Source organism: Lottia gigantea (genome assembly GCF_000327385.1).
Source record: "Lottia gigantea unplaced genomic scaffold LOTGIsca_24, whole genome shotgun sequence".
Taxonomy (NCBI): Eukaryota; Metazoa; Mollusca; class Gastropoda; family Lottiidae; genus Lottia; species Lottia gigantea.
The window spans coordinates 1,028,173-1,049,748 of NW_008708707.1; the positions used below are offsets into that span (position 1 = coordinate 1,028,173).

At 33.3% G+C, this 21,576-nt stretch overlaps 3 protein-coding genes across 3 annotated transcripts in view; 2 read left to right on the forward strand and 1 right to left on the reverse strand.

Moving 5' to 3' along the window:
- LOTGIDRAFT_214800 (hypothetical protein) overlaps window positions 1-11,746 on the forward strand; it is a gene marked incomplete at both ends in the record, with an annotated part of 29,976 nt that extends 18,230 nt beyond the window's left edge. Inside the window, 24 exons of the mRNA XM_009055294.1 lie at window positions 77-192; window positions 702-779; window positions 1,100-1,207; window positions 1,765-1,890; window positions 2,284-2,416; window positions 2,859-2,952; window positions 3,194-3,332; window positions 3,653-3,811; window positions 4,043-4,173; window positions 4,620-4,716; window positions 5,002-5,100; window positions 5,415-5,537; window positions 5,956-6,138; window positions 6,483-6,617; window positions 7,120-7,294; window positions 7,687-7,822; window positions 8,170-8,317; window positions 8,730-8,935; window positions 9,376-9,523; window positions 9,880-10,015; window positions 10,280-10,342; window positions 10,651-10,722; window positions 11,096-11,173; window positions 11,637-11,746. Of these exons, the coding sequence (XP_009053542.1) occupies window positions 77-192; window positions 702-779; window positions 1,100-1,207; window positions 1,765-1,890; window positions 2,284-2,416; window positions 2,859-2,952; window positions 3,194-3,332; window positions 3,653-3,811; window positions 4,043-4,173; window positions 4,620-4,716; window positions 5,002-5,100; window positions 5,415-5,537; window positions 5,956-6,138; window positions 6,483-6,617; window positions 7,120-7,294; window positions 7,687-7,822; window positions 8,170-8,317; window positions 8,730-8,935; window positions 9,376-9,523; window positions 9,880-10,015; window positions 10,280-10,342; window positions 10,651-10,722; window positions 11,096-11,173; window positions 11,637-11,746 (2,993 nt within the window). The remainder of the gene's footprint in view (window positions 1-76; window positions 193-701; window positions 780-1,099; window positions 1,208-1,764; window positions 1,891-2,283; window positions 2,417-2,858; window positions 2,953-3,193; window positions 3,333-3,652; window positions 3,812-4,042; window positions 4,174-4,619; window positions 4,717-5,001; window positions 5,101-5,414; window positions 5,538-5,955; window positions 6,139-6,482; window positions 6,618-7,119; window positions 7,295-7,686; window positions 7,823-8,169; window positions 8,318-8,729; window positions 8,936-9,375; window positions 9,524-9,879; window positions 10,016-10,279; window positions 10,343-10,650; window positions 10,723-11,095; window positions 11,174-11,636) is intronic.
- Window positions 11,747-14,625: 2,879 nt separating this feature from the next.
- Window positions 14,626-17,134, forward strand: LOTGIDRAFT_231914 (hypothetical protein). Its single transcript, XM_009055295.1, has 4 exons — window positions 14,626-14,789; window positions 15,146-15,260; window positions 15,839-15,987; window positions 16,367-17,134. Exons 1-4 carry the CDS (start codon window positions 14,744-14,746, stop codon window positions 16,720-16,722), a joined length of 666 nt encoding a protein of 221 aa, XP_009053543.1. The 5' UTR covers window positions 14,626-14,743; the 3' UTR covers window positions 16,723-17,134.
- A 2,586-nt stretch (window positions 17,135-19,720) lies between these two features.
- The window catches only part of LOTGIDRAFT_231915 (hypothetical protein), a 25,303-nt gene continuing 23,447 nt past the window's right edge, over window positions 19,721-21,576 (reverse strand). Inside the window, exons 34-35 of the mRNA XM_009055296.1 lie at window positions 20,912-21,019; window positions 19,721-20,493 (exon numbers count right to left, since the gene is read on the reverse strand). Coding sequence (XP_009053544.1) covers window positions 20,420-20,493; window positions 20,912-21,019 — 182 coding nt within the window. The 3' untranslated portion in view covers window positions 19,721-20,419. The remainder of the gene's footprint in view (window positions 20,494-20,911; window positions 21,020-21,576) is intronic.

Genomic DNA, 21,576 nt, shown 5'->3' on the forward strand with positions numbered 1-21,576 from the left:
TCTAGGTAAGAAGGGGTGCGCGTTATATTCACAATTATACTGTATATATTTGATATTTATATTGACTGTTGTTTAGGTAATTGGAATAGTATGGAACAGTATATGTGTTTAATACCAAGAACTAGTTATGATGGAGCTTTTTACAGGGCTGTATTCGCTCTTCATTCTGATGATTTTAAACAGGCACAACAGGTTAGTTTTATAGAATATTAGACTAGAGCTCATCTCATGCTGTCACTTAGGGGGTAGGGGTAGCTCAAAGACTTGGACTCTTACTTCCTTATCAAAGTTATATTTCAATTGGATTTCCTGGTTTGCTGGAACTCATCTCATGCTGCTGTTGGGTGCGGCAATGACTCACTTAGTTGGACATTTGCTGTCCAACATGTAAGCCCAGGGATCAATCCTGGCAACAATCTTGCTGCTCCTTCTGCTAAGGGTGCAAGTCAGAGGAGCTGATATGGAAAAAGCATCTTGGGTATGGTTGGGTGAAATAAACCTAGGCCCTGTGTGCTACAGGCTGTGCATGTTAAAGATCCACCGACAGCTGGAAATTGAAAAAGAGAAAGTTATTGTGGCTATCCGGACAAAATTTCTCTCATTGCACACTGCATGGTGTTGCCTGTCTTTATAAGCCCAAACTGGAGCAGAAAAATTGGATATGAAACTCCATTTCATTTACTTATTTTGTATTAATTTAGTGTATTGATAAAGCTAGAGATATATTGGACACTGAATTAACAGCTATGATTGGTGAGAGCTACAACCGAGCTTATGGGGTAAGAATTCATTCAAGCCAATCAAAATCACTGTTATATGTACATGTGGGATGAAGAATGAATATTGAAATATCCCCATATTCCAGCAATAATGATGAACACTTTATTTTACTTGGGTCAGAATTAAATCCTTTGCACCAAAATGAACAAACAAAAATGAAATGTATCGCATGAACACATGGAACACATGGAACTCATGGAACTCATGCTGCATAAAAATTTCTTCAGATCTTAGTTGTCAAGTGTAGTAGCCTGCAGTAGAAACAAATAAGGAAACATTTTATGGGAATTTTAGTTAGAGTGTTTTATTATTTGTCTAGGCAATGGTGAATGTACAGATGTTAGCTGAATTAGAAGAGATCATACAATATAAACTAGTACCAGAGAGACGAGAAGCTATTAGATTAAATTGGTGGAATAGACTCAAGGTCATTCATTCATTCATTCATTCATTCATTCATTCATTCATTCATTCATTCATTCATTCATTCATTCATTCATTCATTCATTCATTCATTCATTCATTCATTCATTCATTCATTCATTCATTCATCCATTCATTCATTCATTCATGAATCCATCCATTCATTCATTAGGCTGCCATTTGGACCCAGACTTTGTGATACAGACTATGCACATTAAAGATCTCTCCACAGTTGGAAATCAAAAATAATTAGGCAGTGCTGCTGTGCTGATACGATGTCCCTCATTGCCCACTGCATTCCTCAAGTGAAGAAGGTTAAGACATAGAAATCTCCCATTCCTATTGTAAACCTTATATGTTATTGCTCTCATTTTAAACTGCATTGGTTTGCCAAGTTCTTTTCTCCATTCAGATGCAAAAATATGGCATAAAAATCTATCACTTATGGAATTGGCCTGACAATGACTTACCTCATTGCATGCTCTACATCATTACCCATCTTCACAAGCTTACGAAGATGAAAAGGATGTAAAACTACATTATATTTCGTTATAATTCCAGGGTTGTCAACAGAATGTAGAAGACTGGCAGAAAATATTACAAGTGAGATCCCTGGTTATTTCACCATCAGAAGATAGAATGACTTGGTTGAAATATGCCAGTCTCTGTCGTAAAAACAGTCGTATGGTGAGAAAACTTTTGTTCTGTCCACTTTTCTTAACTTCTCCTTGAAAAACCACTGCATATTCAGCAAAACTTGTGAATTGAATTCCTCACCTCAAAGATTTGCCGCTAAAAATCCGAATGTGTCAATATCAACGACAGTCCTTTACCAGATTCAGCCCTGTATATATTTATAGATCTCTCATAATCTTCAAAGAGATTGGAAACTAAGCTTTTATGAACCACAGACGTCTGATTGAAAATTGGTATGGTGCAAATTGATGCTATCAGTGTTCCTGATACACATAAAAACTTAGAAAACCTTCTTAGATAATGTAGATCTAAAAATTGCCCAAAATTCAATGAATTAGAAGTGATGATGCCCTCTGTATTGGAATTATCTGTTAATTTTTGCAGGCATTGTCTCATAAGACACTAGTTATCTTGTTAGGAATGGATCCATCATCAGACTCCAGACCAATACCCACAACATATCCTCATGTTACATTCGCTTACCTGAAACACATGTGGAAAAATAACCAAAGAGTGAGTGTCCCTTAAATTCATTTACAAGGGTTAAAAAAGTTCTAGGGCTGGTGTCAAAAAGATTTATTTTGAATCCAAAATACAAACTGTAAAAGTTTTCCCTTTTGAAGTAATTCTCTTAGGAGCCATTCCACAAAAAATCTTAAAGTAAGGAATTTGTTGTAAGTGTAGATTTTTGCTTTGACAAAATTGACAGAAAGATTTTTTGTGGAACAGGTCCTTAGATTCTAGCGCACTTTTCCATCCTTCTGTGCTCCACTTCTTTGCCACACTCCTGGAAAAAGTTTCTGGGTCAAGGGGAAAACTTTGAATGAAAGTCATAAGTTATTATCTGAACCTATGTTGAGATTTAACACTGGACCTGCAGGATTGCAAGCAAGTGACTCTCCCGTTGAGCCAATGAACAGCTATATTACTGCAATTTTATAATTTTCTTTCATAGAAAGATGCGTATGAGAAGCTACAAGCATTCACCAGTAAATCTCTCCAATCTAAAACTCTAAATCTTCCTCTTAATGACAAAATAAAACTACAAGCCAAGTAAGTGTTTTTCTTCATTTTCTCTTACAAAATGGTGGGTTCGACTGCAAGAAATTTAATGTTCTGTTTGGGGTGGAGTTTCAAAGGATGGTTGGATTTAGAGATAAAACACGTGAAATGAAATAAAAACCTCCATCTTTATTAAGGCTAGCCATGTATCTCTCAAGGGAGATAACTCTTCATACAGACATGATATTTCAAGACCACAATATAACTATATTAGACCATGATATCTTTATAGTGTTGAACTATATTTTTTTAGATGTCATCGTCATCTAGGAGACTGGGCTAAAGATCTGCTGGGAATTAAAGAAGAATCTATACCTCAAATTTTAGAACATTACCATCTAGCAACACAAAATGATAAAAACTGGTACAAGGTAGGTTACATTTATGATTTTTGACTCATTTGCAACAATATTTGACTCATTTGCAAGAATAATTGACTCTTTCGAAATTAAGATATTGACTCATTTCATTTGCAACAATATTTGACTTATAATTTGACTCATTTGCAATCATTAGCTTGGTTGATTTGCTCTGTGTGGTTTGAGCTCCAATGCAATATTGTAAATAATGTTGCTACCTGGGAAGAGCTTGCCAACTCTTTTATAACACCTGATATCCTAGAATTGAGAGTCTCAGCCTGGCAGAGATCAACCAAAAATTGTATTTTGAATAACCTCATTTGATCTTTTAGGCATGGCATGCGTGGGCACTAATGAATTATGAATGTGTGTTGTATTATAAACAAAAAGAACAGAGTCTGGGTAAATCTGGTACTACACCAATGTCATCTGATCCTGGTGCCATTTCCAGACCACTGATGGAATTAGTCATTTCACCAAAACCAGAATCAGTAAGTTACAGATATTGTTGTTAAAATTTTGTACCTCTTTTTTCATTTAAGAAAATATAGCTGCTGTAGAAACTTCTTTAACAATTCAAACTTAAAAAATCTTCTAAAATTAGTTTACTTTGATCTGGATTATCAAGTCTTTCAGATGGATATAGAACAATAGGTCTGGTTGATTGAGATGAAGTTAAGAGGAGAACATTGGGGAAACTGGGTTTTAACTTGAAAGAGTAGGTCCTCGTGAGGTTTTCGATTTCTTTATTACAGAATACTGCCAAGATCCATAAATATTGTGTACCAGCAGTGACAGCCTTCTTCAAGTCTATTGCTTTATCTAGTCAGAATAGTTTACAGGATACATTACGGTAAATAATGCTCCATCTAGTCAGAATAGTTTACAAGATACATTGCGGTAAATATTGCTTTATCTAGTCAGAATAGTTTACAAGATACATTACGGTAAATATTGCTCTATCTAGTTAAAATAGTTTACAAGATACATTATGGTAAATAATGCTCTATATAGTCACAATAGTTTACAAGATACATTACGGTAAATGATTTTTCCTGTAATCATGCCAAGACATTTTTGCACTTGCTGATCTGATTTAAAGCATATATGTAATTGTAATTGACACTGTATAGTTGTTATGGGTTCTAATCTCAGTCAGATAGTGAAAGTCATCTTTCCTGATTAGTCTAGTCGACCCAGCTGTAAATGGGTTGGGTTAATCCAGGAAAGATCGACCAAGGACTTACTAGTAGACAGGATCCTGGTTAACCTAAGTTATAATTGTTTCTTTATTTGTAGGTTACTTACATTATGGTTTGATTTTGGTCAATGGACTGAGGTGTATGATGCCCTAGTAGAAGGAATTAAAACTATAGAAATAGACAATTGGCTTCAGGTACTGTGATTTTTAATACAAGTTGAACCTACACAGTCCTCTTTCAAAAATTTCACTTAAAGAGATTGTAAGGAGATTTCCTAAACTTTTGATGTGTTGGACATAGCTATTACAAAGACTGTTAGATACTATGAGCCGCTTTTGTGGCCCTGATACTCATAAACAAGCTAGAAAATCCTCATTTGTAAATTTGAAATATGTTAAGTCACAATTGCACGGGAACTGAATGTAAGATTTTGATTCTGAAAAGTGTCATGTATGACTGATGGTTGCTGTATTTTATAGGTAATTCCTCAACTAATAGCCAGGATAGATACTCCTAGAAATTTAGTGGGACGTTTAATTCACCAGTTACTGATAGACATTGGTAAAGCTCATCCACAGGTAAGCTTAGTGGTATTTAATCCAAGGGTGACAATTTTCACCAGTGGTTTTATTTATGGAGACAGAGCTTTTTTTGAGATTTACTGGAGATTAAAAAATGGTGCACATTATATTCACAATTATACAGTATATATTTGTATGCTCCAACATAAGTTAAATTTTCAGAAATGAGCCCTTGATTTACGCAATCTCTTGTCTTAGTCCTGTACTTCAAGAAACATAGGATATTTTGTAACTTCTTCATCACAAATAACATTAACATTGGGCCCAAGTATTATATTGTAAGGTTATCTGATATATTTCTTACATTGCAGGCATTAATCTACCCTCTAACTGTAGCAGCTAAATCTAATGTACCAGCTCGACAGTCAGCTGCTGATAAAATACTACGCTCAATGAGTGAAAGAAACAGCACCTTGGTACAACAGGCTAATTTGGTAGGTTTTGTTTATGAATAGCAATTTTTATAAAGAAAGAATCATCCATCTTTTACAATGATAACAACTCAGGTTCAACTTGAAGATCCTACCTACCGGCTCGTCTTTACTCAAACCCCTTGGTTTGGATATTTCCAGATCTTTACTTGGTTCGACTAAACTTATGAGGAAAGATGACTAAATCTAATGAATGGCAATTATTTTAAGATACAAACAACCTTCTTGGCCAAGCCTTATGGCATTAATCTTTTCAAGATTTTTGGTACCCATTTGCTCAAAATAAGCAAGTATGTGTCAGTGATGTCATGGAAAGATTTCAACTCTCTAACCAACTTGGCTACAATATGCCCTCGATATGCCAAATGACAACCATTTCTTAAAAACTATTGTCATGGAGATTTGTTATAATTTGTTGCAGGTTTCGGAGGAATTGATCCGTGTTGCTATTCTCTGGCATGAATTATGGCATGAAGGATTAGAAGATGCCTCCAGGTTATATTTTGGAGAAAGAAATATATCAGGAATGTTTGCTACGCTGGAACCACTACACGCCATGTTAGATAAAGGTTGTCATACACTGAAGGAAACTTCTTTTAACCAGGTTGGTTGTAATTTCTCTTAGTTTCAGTAAGGGACATGGGAGTTATTGCCCTTTTCCTTTTCAATATTGAGTTGCCTATCTCCTTTGGTTATAATGAAAAGAAATAAGTTAAACTCTAAAAAAAAGGTTGACTTTTTTTAAATGTGGATACATAAGATTCTTTTAAATTTTGTCTGTGTATCAGGGAAACTGATAGCATTGATTTGCGCCATTCCAATTTGTAGTCAGACGTCTGTGAATTCAATAAAAAAAGCTTTTTAATGGCATAGCTATCTCAAAAGCCATTAAGTATTAATAGCAGTGTTTGTGATAGTGACGTCATATAATCTCTTTGATTTATACAGGCATATGGTCATGATTTGATACAAGCACAAGATTGGTGTAAGAAATATCAACGTTCTGGTAATGTGAAAGATTTAACTCAAGCTTGGGATTTATATTATCATGTATTTAGACGTATCTCCAAACAGCTCCCTCAGGTGAGAGTAATTTCCAATTTTAGATTTGAGTTTTGTTACTTTGTTCATAAAAGAAATTCAAGATGTTGGAATTTTGTCAACAGAAATGCTAATGCCTTTTATATCAAAAATGTGTTGACAGCTCAAGATGAGCTCTCGGCAATAAGATTTGAGCCAAGAATCTCAGAGGACCTGTTGTAGAAGTGTTCTAATGACTTGGAAAAATACCAGTTTATCTCACATGTCCATAATTAATTCATAATTAGCTAAATTATAAGAGAATTACCAGCAGAATTCCAATGAGTGACTGGTCAAGAAAGGTCAAAAAGTCTTTTTTGTTTATCCAGACTTTTAATACATGAACATTTATGATTGGTTAAAACTCTAAATTATATAATGAAAAGATTAAGAATACATGCTAATTCATTAGAAACACCAATTTTCAAAAAGTTCGCTTAATTTGACTCTAAAAAGTAAGAAAACCCATCTTTAAGTATTTTATCAAAATGAACCTTTCTTTCAGTTGACATCTCTAGAGCTACAGTATGTTTCCCGTAAACTGCTTCAATGTCAAGATCTAGAACTAGCTGTACCAGGAACATACCAGCCCAATCAACCTGTGGTTAAAATTAAAAGGGTGAAGAGTTCATTACAAGTTATAACATCTAAACAACGACCAAGAAAACTTAGTATTTATGGTAAGGTATTTGATATTCTAATCATTAGGGTGTAAACCTCCATTTAATTTTGATCATGAAAAACTTTTTATTGAAGTTTCCACACTTCCATACTTTGCATCGATATAAAAATGTATATATGTGACTGGAAGGTTTATACTTTTGACACTTTCTATTGAACTCTTCCAAACATGCATACTTTTAATAGATATGAAATTGTGTATTTATGAATGGAAGAGCTCATTTGTAAGTTAGGTTTTCATCCTTTTTATACCCCTCAACTTTTAATTGAACCCTGCCATACATGCATTCTGTTTATCAATATGACTTCTGTATATATATGATTGGAAAAGCTTATTTGTAAAGTTAGGTATGATATTTTTTATCTAAGCTAAGCATTGTTTGATTTACAGGAAGTGATGGTAAAGAATACCAGTTTCTGTTAAAAGGCCACGAAGATTTACGTCAGGATGAAAGAGTTATGCAGCTGTTTGGATTGGTCAATTCTTTATTACGTAATAATCAAAATACTTTCAGACGTAATCTCACGTATGTCAATTCTTTTTTAAAGACATCTAAATATTCTGATACTAGATCATAGACAAACATTAAAAAAATACCAAAACAAATATAGATGTTCTACCAGGTGTATAATTACAAGATATATATCATATATGCCAATAGTTCAGGAACATTTTGCTTTAATCGCAGATATGCAGAAGTTAGATTTTCATGTACTTACTTTACTGTTATTTGGCAAACCCTATTAAGGTTGAAAACCTGCGTGCTATACTTGCAATTATACAGTATTTATTATTATTTATATTTTCTCATTCCGTTTTTACCTATATATGATATTATTGTTTATAATGCTAATAAAATTACATTTATTTCAGGATTACAAGATTTTCTGCCATACCATTATCAACAAATTCAGGTTTGATCGGCTGGGTACCACATTGTGATACCTTACATTCCCTGATACGAGATTACAGAGAGAAGAAAAAAATTCTGTTAAATATAGAACATAGGCTTATGTTAAGGGTAAGTAGAATTTTACATTGAATCAATGAGGCTTATTTTGGGTATATTCAAGCACATGATATGATTCTTATAGGATTTTTAAATGGATCTGATTGGGTTGGAGACAGCCAACCCCATGCAGTGTGCAATGACAGAAATTTTGACAGGACAGCAGTATTAGCCTTTTCTTTCAAATTTCAAACTGTCTAGGGAACTTAACTGCACACTTGGCCTATGATCACAAGCTTTATTCAGGCCAACTCGACTGAGCTCTCAAGGGAGATGACTCTGTTATTTCAAGACCACAATACACAATGATATAATGGCAATTTTCTTTTATCAGAATTCTCAATTCAATCTATCAGGAAACTTAAATGTAACAGCTGACCAAGATTTGTCAGACATCTTGCATTGTTTCTATTTTTATCTTCAGATGGCCCCAGATTATGATCATCTTACATTGATGCAGAAGGTGGAAGTGTTTGAACATGCTCTAGAGCATACACAAGGAGATGATTTAGCTAAGATTCTGTGGAATAAGAGTCCTAGTTCTGAAGTTTGGTTTGATAGAAGGACTAACTATACACGTTCACTAGCTACTATGTCTATGGTGGGGTATGTTCTTGGTCTAGGAGATAGGTAGGTACATTCAAACAAAGATATTGATAATCCTTAAGCAACTTTTAGAAGTGCATTTTGAGGTAGGTCATGTGCGCGATAATGGAACAAAATTTTATGGTATGCTGTTTTGGTATGTGTTTTTTATACTCAATGTTTCAACAATTTACATGTCAAATGTATCCTGTTACTGTAAGATATTGATGTACATTTTTGAAAAGAGTCAACTATGTTCTAGGGTAGAAGCCAAGCCTACAGTGCATCACCTAAACCATCCCTGCATAAAATATACTCTTCTTGATCAAACTGGATTGTTTAGTATGCATAATATTGTAACAGTGGGTTTCATTGGTTAAAGATGATATTATTATAACAACCCTCATGATTGGTTAAAATTCAACATTACATAGTCATATTAATGAAACAAAGGATTTGATTGGCTACGTATTATTTGATTTCAGACATCCCTCCAATTTAATGTTAGACAGAATGAGTGGAAAGATTATTCATATTGATTTTGGTGATTGTTTTGAAGTGGCTATGGTTCGAGAGAAATTTCCTGAGAAAATTCCATTCCGATTGACCAGGATGTTGATTAACGCTATGGAGGTTAGTGCTTTTAAACGAAATGTAAAGAATTTTCAATGTGTATCAGGGACACTGAGAGCATCGTTTCACATCATTCCAATTTTCAGTCAGACGTCTGTGGTGCCTGCAATTCCTCTAAAACTAAATATTTTATGGCATCACAATCGCAAAATACCTTATTAGCAGCTCCAATGGAATCTAACAGGTTATTTACCACAGTTGAGTTCCTTAACCAATCAAAACATTTAATGTTGGGCCCATTTCAGTGAGGAATTGTGGGATAGCAAAACTCAAAGTAGAGCAATATGAAAACCTGATACGAAAACTTTCATTAGGAAAATAGAAAAGAAATTGTTATCGCTACTGTTAAATTCTAGGTAACTGGTATAGAAGGCAACTATCAGATGACCTGTCAATCAGTAATGGAGGTCTTACGTGAACACAAGGACAGTCTAATGGCTGTACTGGAAGCTTTTGTCTATGATCCATTATTAAACTGGAGACTGGTAGATGGTGAGTGAAGTTACGTCTACTGGAAAGGACTTAAAAGTACCACAAATGTCATTCCCCAAGGATTGCTGCTAGGCTTAAAGGGATACATTATTCTAAGCATGTTCTTTACTAGCTGATACAACTTCAGTAATCTACAGGACAAGTCACATAGTTTGAGATACTCTTGAAAAGGACTGGAAAAACATGACAAATGACAGTAAACTTTATTTAATGATTACAAACTTCATGTGTTTTGAATGCTAATTATTATGTTGTACATTTCAGCGACCACAAAACCTAAAACTAAAGCTAATCGTTCAGATTCTTACGCTGGTAGTCAAGAACAAGGTAGGTCTTTTATTATTAATTATGTATTGTCATCGAACCCTGGGTTGGACCACTGTCTCTTTGTGGCATTTGAAGAGCTCAGTTGGTAGCTAGTTGAATGGGTTTTTCCCTTAAAAATTCTGACACCATGGCACATGTTTTTGAGTTTCATGCTATGCGATCTTCAAATAACTGACCTATTTCAGCCTGCATCTCTACTGAAGTTTGACAAGTAGTGATCTTCAGAAAACTGACTTATTTTCAGTCTGTGTCCCTATTGAAGTTGGACTTCAACAATGATTGACTTATAATTTGTAATATTTCAGGAGACCTGCTAGAAAGTGTTGATTTGTCTCAATCAACCAGTAAAAAATCAGTTCCAGACTCCATCAAGGCTGCAGGTGAATAGAATCGTATTTCTACGTCCAATTACAAAATGATTCTGGCATTGTCTAAAGTATTCTTTTAAACCCATTCAGTCATTAAAGCGTGGATCTTGGAATTTTACTGAAACCAAGTATTTTGATATCTCAGGACCTTTGGGATAATGAAGTCAAAGTCAAATGAAATATTTCTTCAATTACGGGAAACATGGACATAGAACAAAAATTTTAGTTTAGTGTTGATACAATGACTACATCGCCTATAACTTTCACTTTCGTTCAAAGAAAACAAACAATTTGCAACAAAACCATTTCCCTATGGATTCACAATGCAATTTTTGTTTCTGAATTCTGATTTATTTTAATTTGTTATAAAATTTAACTGTTTTAGGAGGTGATAATGTACCACTGGAAGTTTTAAATAAAAAGGCTATAGATATTATCAATAGGGTACGAGATAAACTCACTGGTGGGTAGTCCTTTTTTTATGTGACTCCTTTGTTTTAAGATGGAATGGGCCCCTGTCAGTGATGCAGGACTGAGGGGCTGACATGAAAAAAGTGTGTAGCTGTTGGTTGGTGATCCTTGTTTTACTGATATTGTGGGAATCCATTGTTTTTAGGTGGAATGGGCCCATGTCAGTGTTGCAGGTTGAGGACCATATTGCCAAAGCACCAGAGATATCTCTCACCTAGAGGTTGAATGAGCCCTTGTCATTAGTTTGTGATGCAGGTCAGAGGGGCTGACATGGACAAAACATCCACTCATTCTGATGGGGTAATATACATTGGCTCTGTTTGCTACAGGCTCAGCACGTTAAAGATCTCTTTATACTAATACTGCTATCCTGGAAAAATTTCCCTTATTGCACAATACACAGCGTTGCCCATCTGCTGTGGAAAAGTAGGAATGAAATCATATGTTGATTACAGGTCGAGATTTTGGAGGTGAAGAACCTATGAATGTGAAGAATCAAGTTGAATTGTTAATAAAACAAGCTACTACACATGAAAACTTGTGTCAATGTTATATAGGATGGTAGGTATTCTATTATTTTCATAAACTTGGTGTCTACAGGAGCTTAAACCTATCAGGAGACCTCTGGGGACAGGGGGTAGCCTGTATTCATATGATGTGTGTAAAGTTGAGGGTTGTTCTCATTTTTACAAAACAAGTAGTATGTGGGTTGGAAAATCAAGTTACATCATTGTTTTTATCAGAATGTTTTCCAGGAAATTAATTAATTTACATAGCTTAAGGCTTCTCACAAAGAAACCACAAGAAAAAAAAAGCACTTTGAAACTTAAAAATCACGAATTTAGGCGCTTTGAAAAAATCTCTCAACTTTTCGACCATTCTCCAGATTGTTTTCCTGACCTGTACAGAAGTATGGTTTTCCTACTAAAGTGAATCACAGTAGAAATGTAATTGTTTTAGACATGTTGAAGCGGAGCCAACAAACCACCTAAAAAAAACACAAAATAATGTGTTATATTCATTTACTAAATCATTTCTTTTTTTTTAAGGTGTCCATTTTGGTAACAAGAACCACCAAGGAATAAAACAGAAAATGACAGATATTTCACTTTAGTGTATATCTACTCTACGATGGTGTATATATATATGTAGCTTATACATTTGCGTGTATATTGCGCATTTTTTGCCCCAAAAAGTTAATGCCAAACTTGGGGTGTGGATTATAGTCATTGTCAATGTATATATGTATTCTGTTCTGTATATACACTCAGATTAATATATATGTATTCTGTTCTGTATATACATTCAGATTAATATATATGTATTCTGTTCTGTATATACACTCAGATTAATATATATGTATTCTGTTCTGTATATACATTCAGATTAATATATATGTATTCTGTTCTGTATATATATTCAGATTAATATATATGTATTCTGTTCTGTATATACATTCAGATTAATATATATGTATTCTGTTCTGTATATACATTCAGATTAATATATATGTATTCTGTTCTGTATATATATTCAGATTAATATATATGTATTCTGTTCTGTATATACATTCAGATTAATATATATGTATTCTGTTCTGTATATACATTCAGATTAATATATATGTATTCTGTTCTGTATATTACTCAGATTAATATATATGTATTCTGTTCTGTATATACATTCAGATTAATATATATGTATTCTGTTCTGTATATATGTATCAAGTTACCTATCAAATGATGGTTTTGAGTCCTATGTTTGATATATTAGTGCTAATTTGTCTGTCCTTGGATTATGGATTTGAATTATCTTGTGACATCTTGTGTTTGAGTGCAGAATTCTGAAAAAGTGTCAGATGTTGAGATGTGATTCCCCAAGAGTTTAAAATCTAAGATGTATAAAAATTGTGCCACAGTCTTGGCAAACTTTAAAGTTTTCATTCAGTACTTGTTGCCCTTTTTCATTCCTAAACATGTACTGAAGACGTAAAACTCCCTTCATTTTTTTGTTGGTGTCTAAGACTAAAGAAACATTGAAATTACCAGACCCATGTTTTGTGATAAAGCTATTATTATATGTAGCCTGTGAATTACTCAAAATTGTACATATACATCAATGATTAAAGCTGCAATCTTCATATGAATTGTTGGAAATAAATTTGTTATCAATTAAAATACTGTTAATTAGTTTTATCTTTGTTAGTTTCTAAAATTGAATTCATTACTAATGCTATTCTGCTATATTTCTAACAATTGAATCCATGCTATTCTAACATTGCCATACTTCTAAAAATTGAATCCACGCTAATGCTATTCTGCTATAGTTCTAACATTGCTATAGTTCTAACAATTGAATCCATGCTATTCTAACATTGCTGTAGTTCTAAAATTGAATCCATGCTACTCCAACATTGCTATAGTTCTAAAATTGAATCCATGCTATTCCAATATTGTTAAAGTTCTAAAAATTGAATCCATGCTATTCCAATATTGCTATACTGCTCATATTTTGCCCTAAATTATTTAAGTAAATTATAGAACTATTTTGGGAGCTTACTCAGACCCTATAATCAACATAATATGACGGAAAATTTGTCAGCTGATAATAGATCCGACCCCATTTCTAACACCTTAGACAGTTTATTCACTATCACATAAAAAGTCCGATCTAGTTTCGATCTAGTGTGACTCTACAAATTGCCATTTAAATTATTATTTAAATTATTAAATTTCTATTTAATCTTTTGAGAGCTTACGTAATATATTTTTCACTACTGCCCTATTTTCTACACCATGAAGTAAGTAAGGTACACCACCTTATAGACTGTTTACGTTGTCGCTAAGGAATACTATTTAGGCAACAACATATTTTGATTGAAGGTCATGGTTCATGTCATAAAGAGACCTTTCGCAAGTCATGCAAGAAAAAAATCGCCGAAGTAGTCATTGGATCAAATTCTGGTATCGTTTTCTCATTTTGATTTAACGAGGGTTCACGAGTTAAAACTCGTACTTTGATATTGATCTTTTTGTCACTACATTTGTTTGGTTCAGGGTTGAGTTTTCGCAACGATGCTCCATTTCTATGAATCTAATTGAAAAGGCAATCTCTGAATTTATACGTGAATTAGGGACATATCAAGCTCATATTGTTTTACGGTCGACATCATAGGACCTTTGAACAATGAGGAAAATGCAAAGAGATTTGTAGTGGCTTAACTACCACAGGGACTGCTTGAACCAGTTCCACGGGCCCCACCCCTGAGAAAAAAATGCAGGAGAGCATATGTTAAAAAAATTCCCGGGGAGGAGCCTTAACCCACTTAAGTCCAAAGTTCCCACTCATCTAGTTGAGCAACTATGGGTATATTGCTAGTAGGCCGATTAGGTATCTACGGAGTTAAACGTCAAGCGAAAGCACATACAAAATAGAAATAGGTGAGATCATTGATCGATATTGCCCAATCACATAGGTTTTGATTTCAAATGATGAAGACTTTTAATCGGAATTTACATCTTAAATTATAGAAAATAATCTGTTTGAATTTACCATTCTCAAAATGCTGGACCAAATTTTAGTCGTTCTTGCGACCCTTTTGTTTGAAGGTAAGACAAAGTTGATTTTTTACGTCAATATTAGTCATATTATTGTGATATCCTGAATCTGAATATGAAGCCATTAACATGTAAACAGAGGCGTAGTGGCTTTTTATCCTGTTTACTAGTGTAACCCGTCATGGTCCGAAGTCTATTTTTGGGTAACAACCCACTCGTCACTTTCTGACTTTCATCCTTATCATCAGTAAAAATTTGAAACAAGGTGAAGGGGGGCAAGGGATTGAGTGTTATTTAAAAGATACGCCACTATACCAGCTCAGTATGGGACTTAATCCTTAATCATTATCAATTATTTTCCGATATGCGGAAATGGGGTATATAACTCTATTAAACTTATATTTCAGGAATCGAGGGCCTTATATACAGATCTTATAGATATAGTTATAAGTCATACAACAATTATAATTATTACTATTCATATGGTTATAGTTACTATCGCTATTATTATGGGTCAACAGGGTAAGTTATACATTTTATCAACAGCGAATGTATATGTGGTTTAGCAGAGTAAGTGAAATAAGTTCTGCATTATACCAACAGTCGTTGAGTTATTGCCCTTGATTTACCAAATATATTACGCCAAGATCGGTTTGTGAATGTAAAGGGCTTGCAGTTTTTTATTTGTTTGTTTTTTGGTCTAGACAGTTTCTATTTGAAGTTTCATATGATTAAAGCATCTATGAATTTTACTTCTGTGTTGGCGGAAGCCTTCTGTATTTTCTGGTTTTTTTTTATCAGAAATATCTGGTTCCATAATAGTGGCTGAAATAGAAAAAATCTCTTGCAAAACTTTTATTTTGGATTTCGGGTTTAGTTATGTGTTTCAGGGCGTTAGCACTTGGGGTTATTAATTGTACATCATCACACAAAATGAAATAATCAACTAAAAAATAAAAGAATGATGGCGAAATTTGCTTTTTTTTCACCAAAAAATACATTGTTACTCAGGAAATCGGATATGCTTTCGTGTTGCATTTATTAATGTTCGATAATCCAATAGATGAAAAGAACTATATCAATTGTTGTTTTGTTTTCAGATATATCGGTGCGATTGTAGGCGGTGTTTTTGGAGTGGTATTTTTCATCACAATAATAGTAGTGCTAATCTGTTGCTGTGCGAAATCTAATAGTCGCACTGGAAGAGTTATGGTTCCTGCGAACCGTGGCACTGTTAGTTATATATCTAGTAAGTTGGCTAGTCAAGGTATCCCAGCCCCTACTCTGTGGTCAGGGCCAAAACTTTGCGTACAGCATCACGTAATGTTTGTTTTATTAAAACATCTAACCGTTATGTTTTTTAAACCCCAAAATTATTAAACTATTTAAAATGTTTACGTAAACTTTTTAAAATATAGCCTACGTAGCTATGTCCGATTGTGGTTTAATGCTCTGTCCCCTAATACACAGTTTGCCTGCTTAAGGAAAACATGGTAGTAATATTACTTTTCGGACCTGATGAAGAGACGATGTAGTTTTGTTTTTATAAAATGATGTAAACATTACGACCTCATATTTGAATTATTTTTCTGCCATACAACTGAGTACGTCGTTACATTCTTTTTCAGGCCAACCCACAGTGTCATACCAAACATCAACAACAAGTGGGCCAATGGGACCACCCCCATACGCCTACTCTAACCCCGCTTATCCACCAGGAGCCGTGCCCCAACAGTATCCCATGTATCCACCCCAGGGCGGCTACCCACATAATCCAAATCAAAGAGGATACCCAAATCAACCCCTACAACCAGGTTACCCAAATCAACCCCAACAGCAAGGGAATCCAAACCAAGCACCACCACCTTACCAACCCCCAACAGACAGCAAGCCAACCAACCCTCCGATGCCGCAACCAGAGGGACAGGGTTCCAGTGCCCCTCCGAGATCGAACTCGCCCAATCCTCTCACACGGGCAAAATAGACATTTGATCATTCCAGGGTACTTAGAACTGACACTAATGATTCGACTTGAACTAAATTTCAGCTCTAAAAACAGCTATTTATGGATTGAACCCAATTTCAGCTCTTATTCAGAAATCTGCTATTGATAGATGGAACCCAATTTCAGTCGAAAAATGTTATTTTTAGTTTATTGTGTGTACATTATACTTAACATCCCCAGTAAAATAGATCATATTGACATATGCAAACACATAGGCTCAATCTTCGTAATATTTAGCACAGACAGCTACTAGTATTTCAAATGCTAGCCCTACTATCTATCATTCAATCCCTATTCTTCTCTAATGAATTGTGATCTTCCATTTCCGTCCAATTTTATTTTTGTACTTTTGTTTTTGGTTTGTTGATAATAAATATTATTTTTCTACGTTATGCGTGTGCTTAATTAATTTAGTATCGCTGGTACATAGCTGGTAAATAACTTACAGTAATTTGGCCTCATGGTAAATAACTTACAGTAATTTGGCCTCATGGTAAATAACTTACAGTAATTTGGCCTCATGTCAAAAAGGTCACAATAATTTGGTATCAAAGTAATTTGAGCGCATGGAAAGTATGCCATAATTATTTGGTAATGGTAAATAGGTCACAGTTATTTGGTCTCATGGAAAATAGGTCACAGTTATTTGGCCTCATGGTAAATAGGTCACAGTAATTTAGCCTCATGGTAAATAGGTTTCAGTAATTTAACCTCATGGTAAATACGTCATAGTAATTTAGCCTCATGGTAGATAGGTCACAGAAATTTAGACTCATGGTAAGTAGGTCACAGTAGTTTGGTTTCATGTTAAATAGGTCACAGTAATTTGACCTCATGGTAAATAGGTCACAGTTATTTGATCTAAAGGTAAATAGGTCACAGTAATTTGGTCTCATGGTAAATAAGTCACAGTAATTGATTTAATGGTAAATAGGTCACAGTAATTTGGCCTCATGGTAGATAGGTCTCAGTAATTTAGCCTCCTGGTAAATAGGGCACAGTAATTTAGCCTCATGGTAGATAGGTCTTAGTAATTTGGCCTCATGGTAAATAGGTCATAGTAATTTAGCCTCATGGTAAATAGGTCTCAGTAATTTGGCCTTATGGTAAATAGGTCACAGTAATTTGGCCTCATGGTAATTAGGTCACAGTAATTTCGTCTTATGGTAAATAGGTCTCAGTAATTTGGACTCATGGTAGATAGGTCACAGTAATTTCGCCTCATGGTAGATAGGTCACAGTAATTTAGACTCATGGTAGATAGGTCACAGTAATTTAGCCTTATGTCAAATAGGTCACAGTAATTGATTTAATGGTAAATAGGTCACAGTAATTTGGCCTCATGGTAATTGGGTCACAGTCATTTCGCCTCATGGTAAATAGGTCTCAGTAATTTGGTCACATAGTTAAAAGGTCACAGCAAGTTGGTCTCATGGTAAATAGGTCACAGTAATTTGGTCTCATGGCAAATGGGTCTCAGTAATTGATTTAATGGTAAATAGGTCACAGTAATTTGGCCTCATGGTAAATAGGTCACAGTTATTTGGCCTCATGGTAAATAGGTCACATTAATTTAGCCTCGTGGTAGATAGGTTTCAGTAATTTGGCCTCATGGTAAATACGTCATAGTAATTTAGCCTCATGGTAGATAGGTCACAGAAATTTAGACTCATGGTAAGTAGGTCACAGTAGTTTGGTTTTATGATAAATAGGTCACAGTAATTTGGCCTCATGGTAAATAGGTCACAGTAGTTTGGTGTCATGATAAATAGGTCACAGTAATTTGGTCTCATGGTAAATAGGTCACAGTAATTGATTTAATGGTAAATAGGTCACAGTAATTTGGCCTCATGGTTGATAGGTCTCAGTAATTTGGCCTCATGGTAAATAGGACACAGTAATTTAGCCTCATGGTAGATAGGTCTTAGTAATTTGGCTTCATTGTAAATAGGTCACAGTAATTTAGCCTCATGGTAGATAGGTCTTAGTAATTTGGCCTCATGGTAAATAGGTCACTGTAATTTAGCCTCATGATAAACAGGCCTCAGTAATTTGGCCTTATGGTAAATAGGTCACAGTAATTTGGCCTCATGGTAATTAGGTCACAGTAATTTCGTCTCATGGTAAATAAGTCTCAGTAATTTGGCATCATGGTAAATAGGTCTCAGTAATTTGGCATCATGGTAGATAGGTCACAGTAATTTGGCCTCATGGTTATTATGTCACATTAAATTTGTCTCTTAGTTACTTGGTTTCATGGTAAATAAGTAATTTGACCACATGGCTAATAGGCCATTTAATTTGTGACCCTATGACTGCATAATATGCAAATATTGAATAAAACGCTCTAAATGATAATCATATTTATTAGAAATTTTTGGCAAATTTTCATATATTAAAGATATAATTATATATGCACTTTTCTATATCAAAAAGATACCCAAATTATTAAGATATTTTGATTAAATAATAATATAAATGAAATGAATGGAGTTTTACGTCCTACTTTTCTGCACAAATAATAAAATATAGAAATCATCCAAAATCCATAATGTAACTTAAAAATGCATTGTGGGAAATTAAGTAAAATGAAACAATGCTTCATTAACAATTCATAATCAACAAAATCAATTAACAAACATTTAAATTGATTGTAAAGAGGCTTTCTAAATTTTTTCTGTGTAGCGGAGACACTGATAACATCCATTTGCACCATTCCAATTTTCAATCAGACGTCTGTGGATCTTGCAATTCCACCTAAAAGAAGTGACTGATGACATCACTAATTTCAAAATAGGCTTTATCACAAATTCAAATTTAGAATATATCGGTTTATAACAGAAAATAAGGTATTAAAGAGAGTATATTTGCTGATTATCACTACACATATTGAAATATTTTGTAATGTCTATATATTAATCAAAAGCAAAGTCAAAATTAAACATAATTGGGAATTATTATTTTTTTTTTTTTAATTGACTAATTATTACAAAAAACAAAGATTACCACCTTTTGGCATTATTGGAAAAAACATGGAAAAATTTGCAAATTCATCTGAACAAAGAAAGATATCAATTAATTGTATTTAAACAGAATCATGTGTACATCATTTTTATTTTATTTTACAATATTTTGTTCTTTCTCCTAAATAAAAATAAAAAATACATGAAAATCTCAAAGCTTGAGAATACTCAGCAAAGTGGAGACAATTTAAGAACAGTATCACAATATCTTAGTAATCACAGTGCATGGAGAAAAAAGTCAATATCAGTTGTTTTTTCAGATAGATGAAAACAACAGTCAGACATGACTGGCAAATACTGCTAAATATTAATAGCCCTGATCATAGGATTGCAATATGCCAGTTATAACTGAGAGTGGAAAATAATTTCAATATCAAGTTGGTTGTATATGCAAATTGTAATTTTAATCAGACATGACTGGTAAATACAGTCAAATCAACATCCCTTAACTAGACGTTATACATGTATATTAATAAACACATCATTTACAAGGCTTGAAATTATTTGGCAACAAAAAATTTCGTTGATTTAGCAAAACATTTGTGTGTAAGAATGCATGTGCATGGGAGAGTTCATTTAAGAATGAGGGGTGTCAAATAGATGACACACTATTTAAAGCCTTTCAAATTGGAAAAAAACAAAGATGTTAGCTTCTAGTTTCCAAACGTTAAATCTGTAACATCTGTTAAACAGTTTCCTTGAATAACATTCACTGTAGCTGGAGCATCTAGAATATAAATACACAATGTTCAAAAAGGTGCGCATTGTACTCGCAATTATACAGTATGCAATAGTCAGAAAGAAATATAGCAGTCCTTTAATGAGGACTAACAGCATCTTCAAATTAATATTGAGTGTTAGTAGAGTTTCGCACTTTTTTCAATTATACAGTGTATAATAGTCAGACAACAATATTACAGTCCTTCAAAAACAAAACTCAATGTCAGCCGACTCTAACAATATCTCAGAATAAGGTGGGACATGGGATAATATCATCTTTTATGCTAATATAATTGTCAAATAAACTTCTATGTAAATCGCCTGTAACACATGACAAGAAACCTTCTTCCATGTCAGCACCCCCCTCTCCTCTCTGACCTGCATCAATGACAGGTGAAAATTAGGTTTAGAAAATTTATACATACTCAAAGTAAAGTACATGTCTTTATTAATCTCTTTACGAGCAGCCTCTATAGCATGTTTAACAGCTAACAGACCAGTTACAGCCATACAGAATGGTGGCTCACCAACAGCTTAAAGTAATATCATATTGAATAGATAAATATATCATTGAATAAAGAAAACACATTTCATTCAATTGATTGATTAAATAATTCATTATTGAATAAATAAATATAAATTCATTATTAAATAAATAAATAAATATAAATTCATTATTGAATAAATAAATAAATATAAATTCATTATTAAATAAATAAATATAAATTCATTATTGAATAAATAAATAAATATAAATTCATTATTAAATAAATAAATAAATATAAATTCATTATTAAATAAATAAATAAATATAAATTCATTATTGAATAAATAAATAAATATAAATTCATTATTAAATAAATAAATATAAATTCATTATTAAATAAATAAATATAAATTCATTATTGAATAAATAAATAAATATAAATTCATTATTAAATAAATAAATAAATATAAATTCATTATTAAATAAATAAATAAATATAAATTCATTATTGAATAAATAAATAAATATAAATTCATTATTAAATAAATAAATATAAATTCATTATTAAATAAATAAATATAAATTCATTATTAAATAAATAAA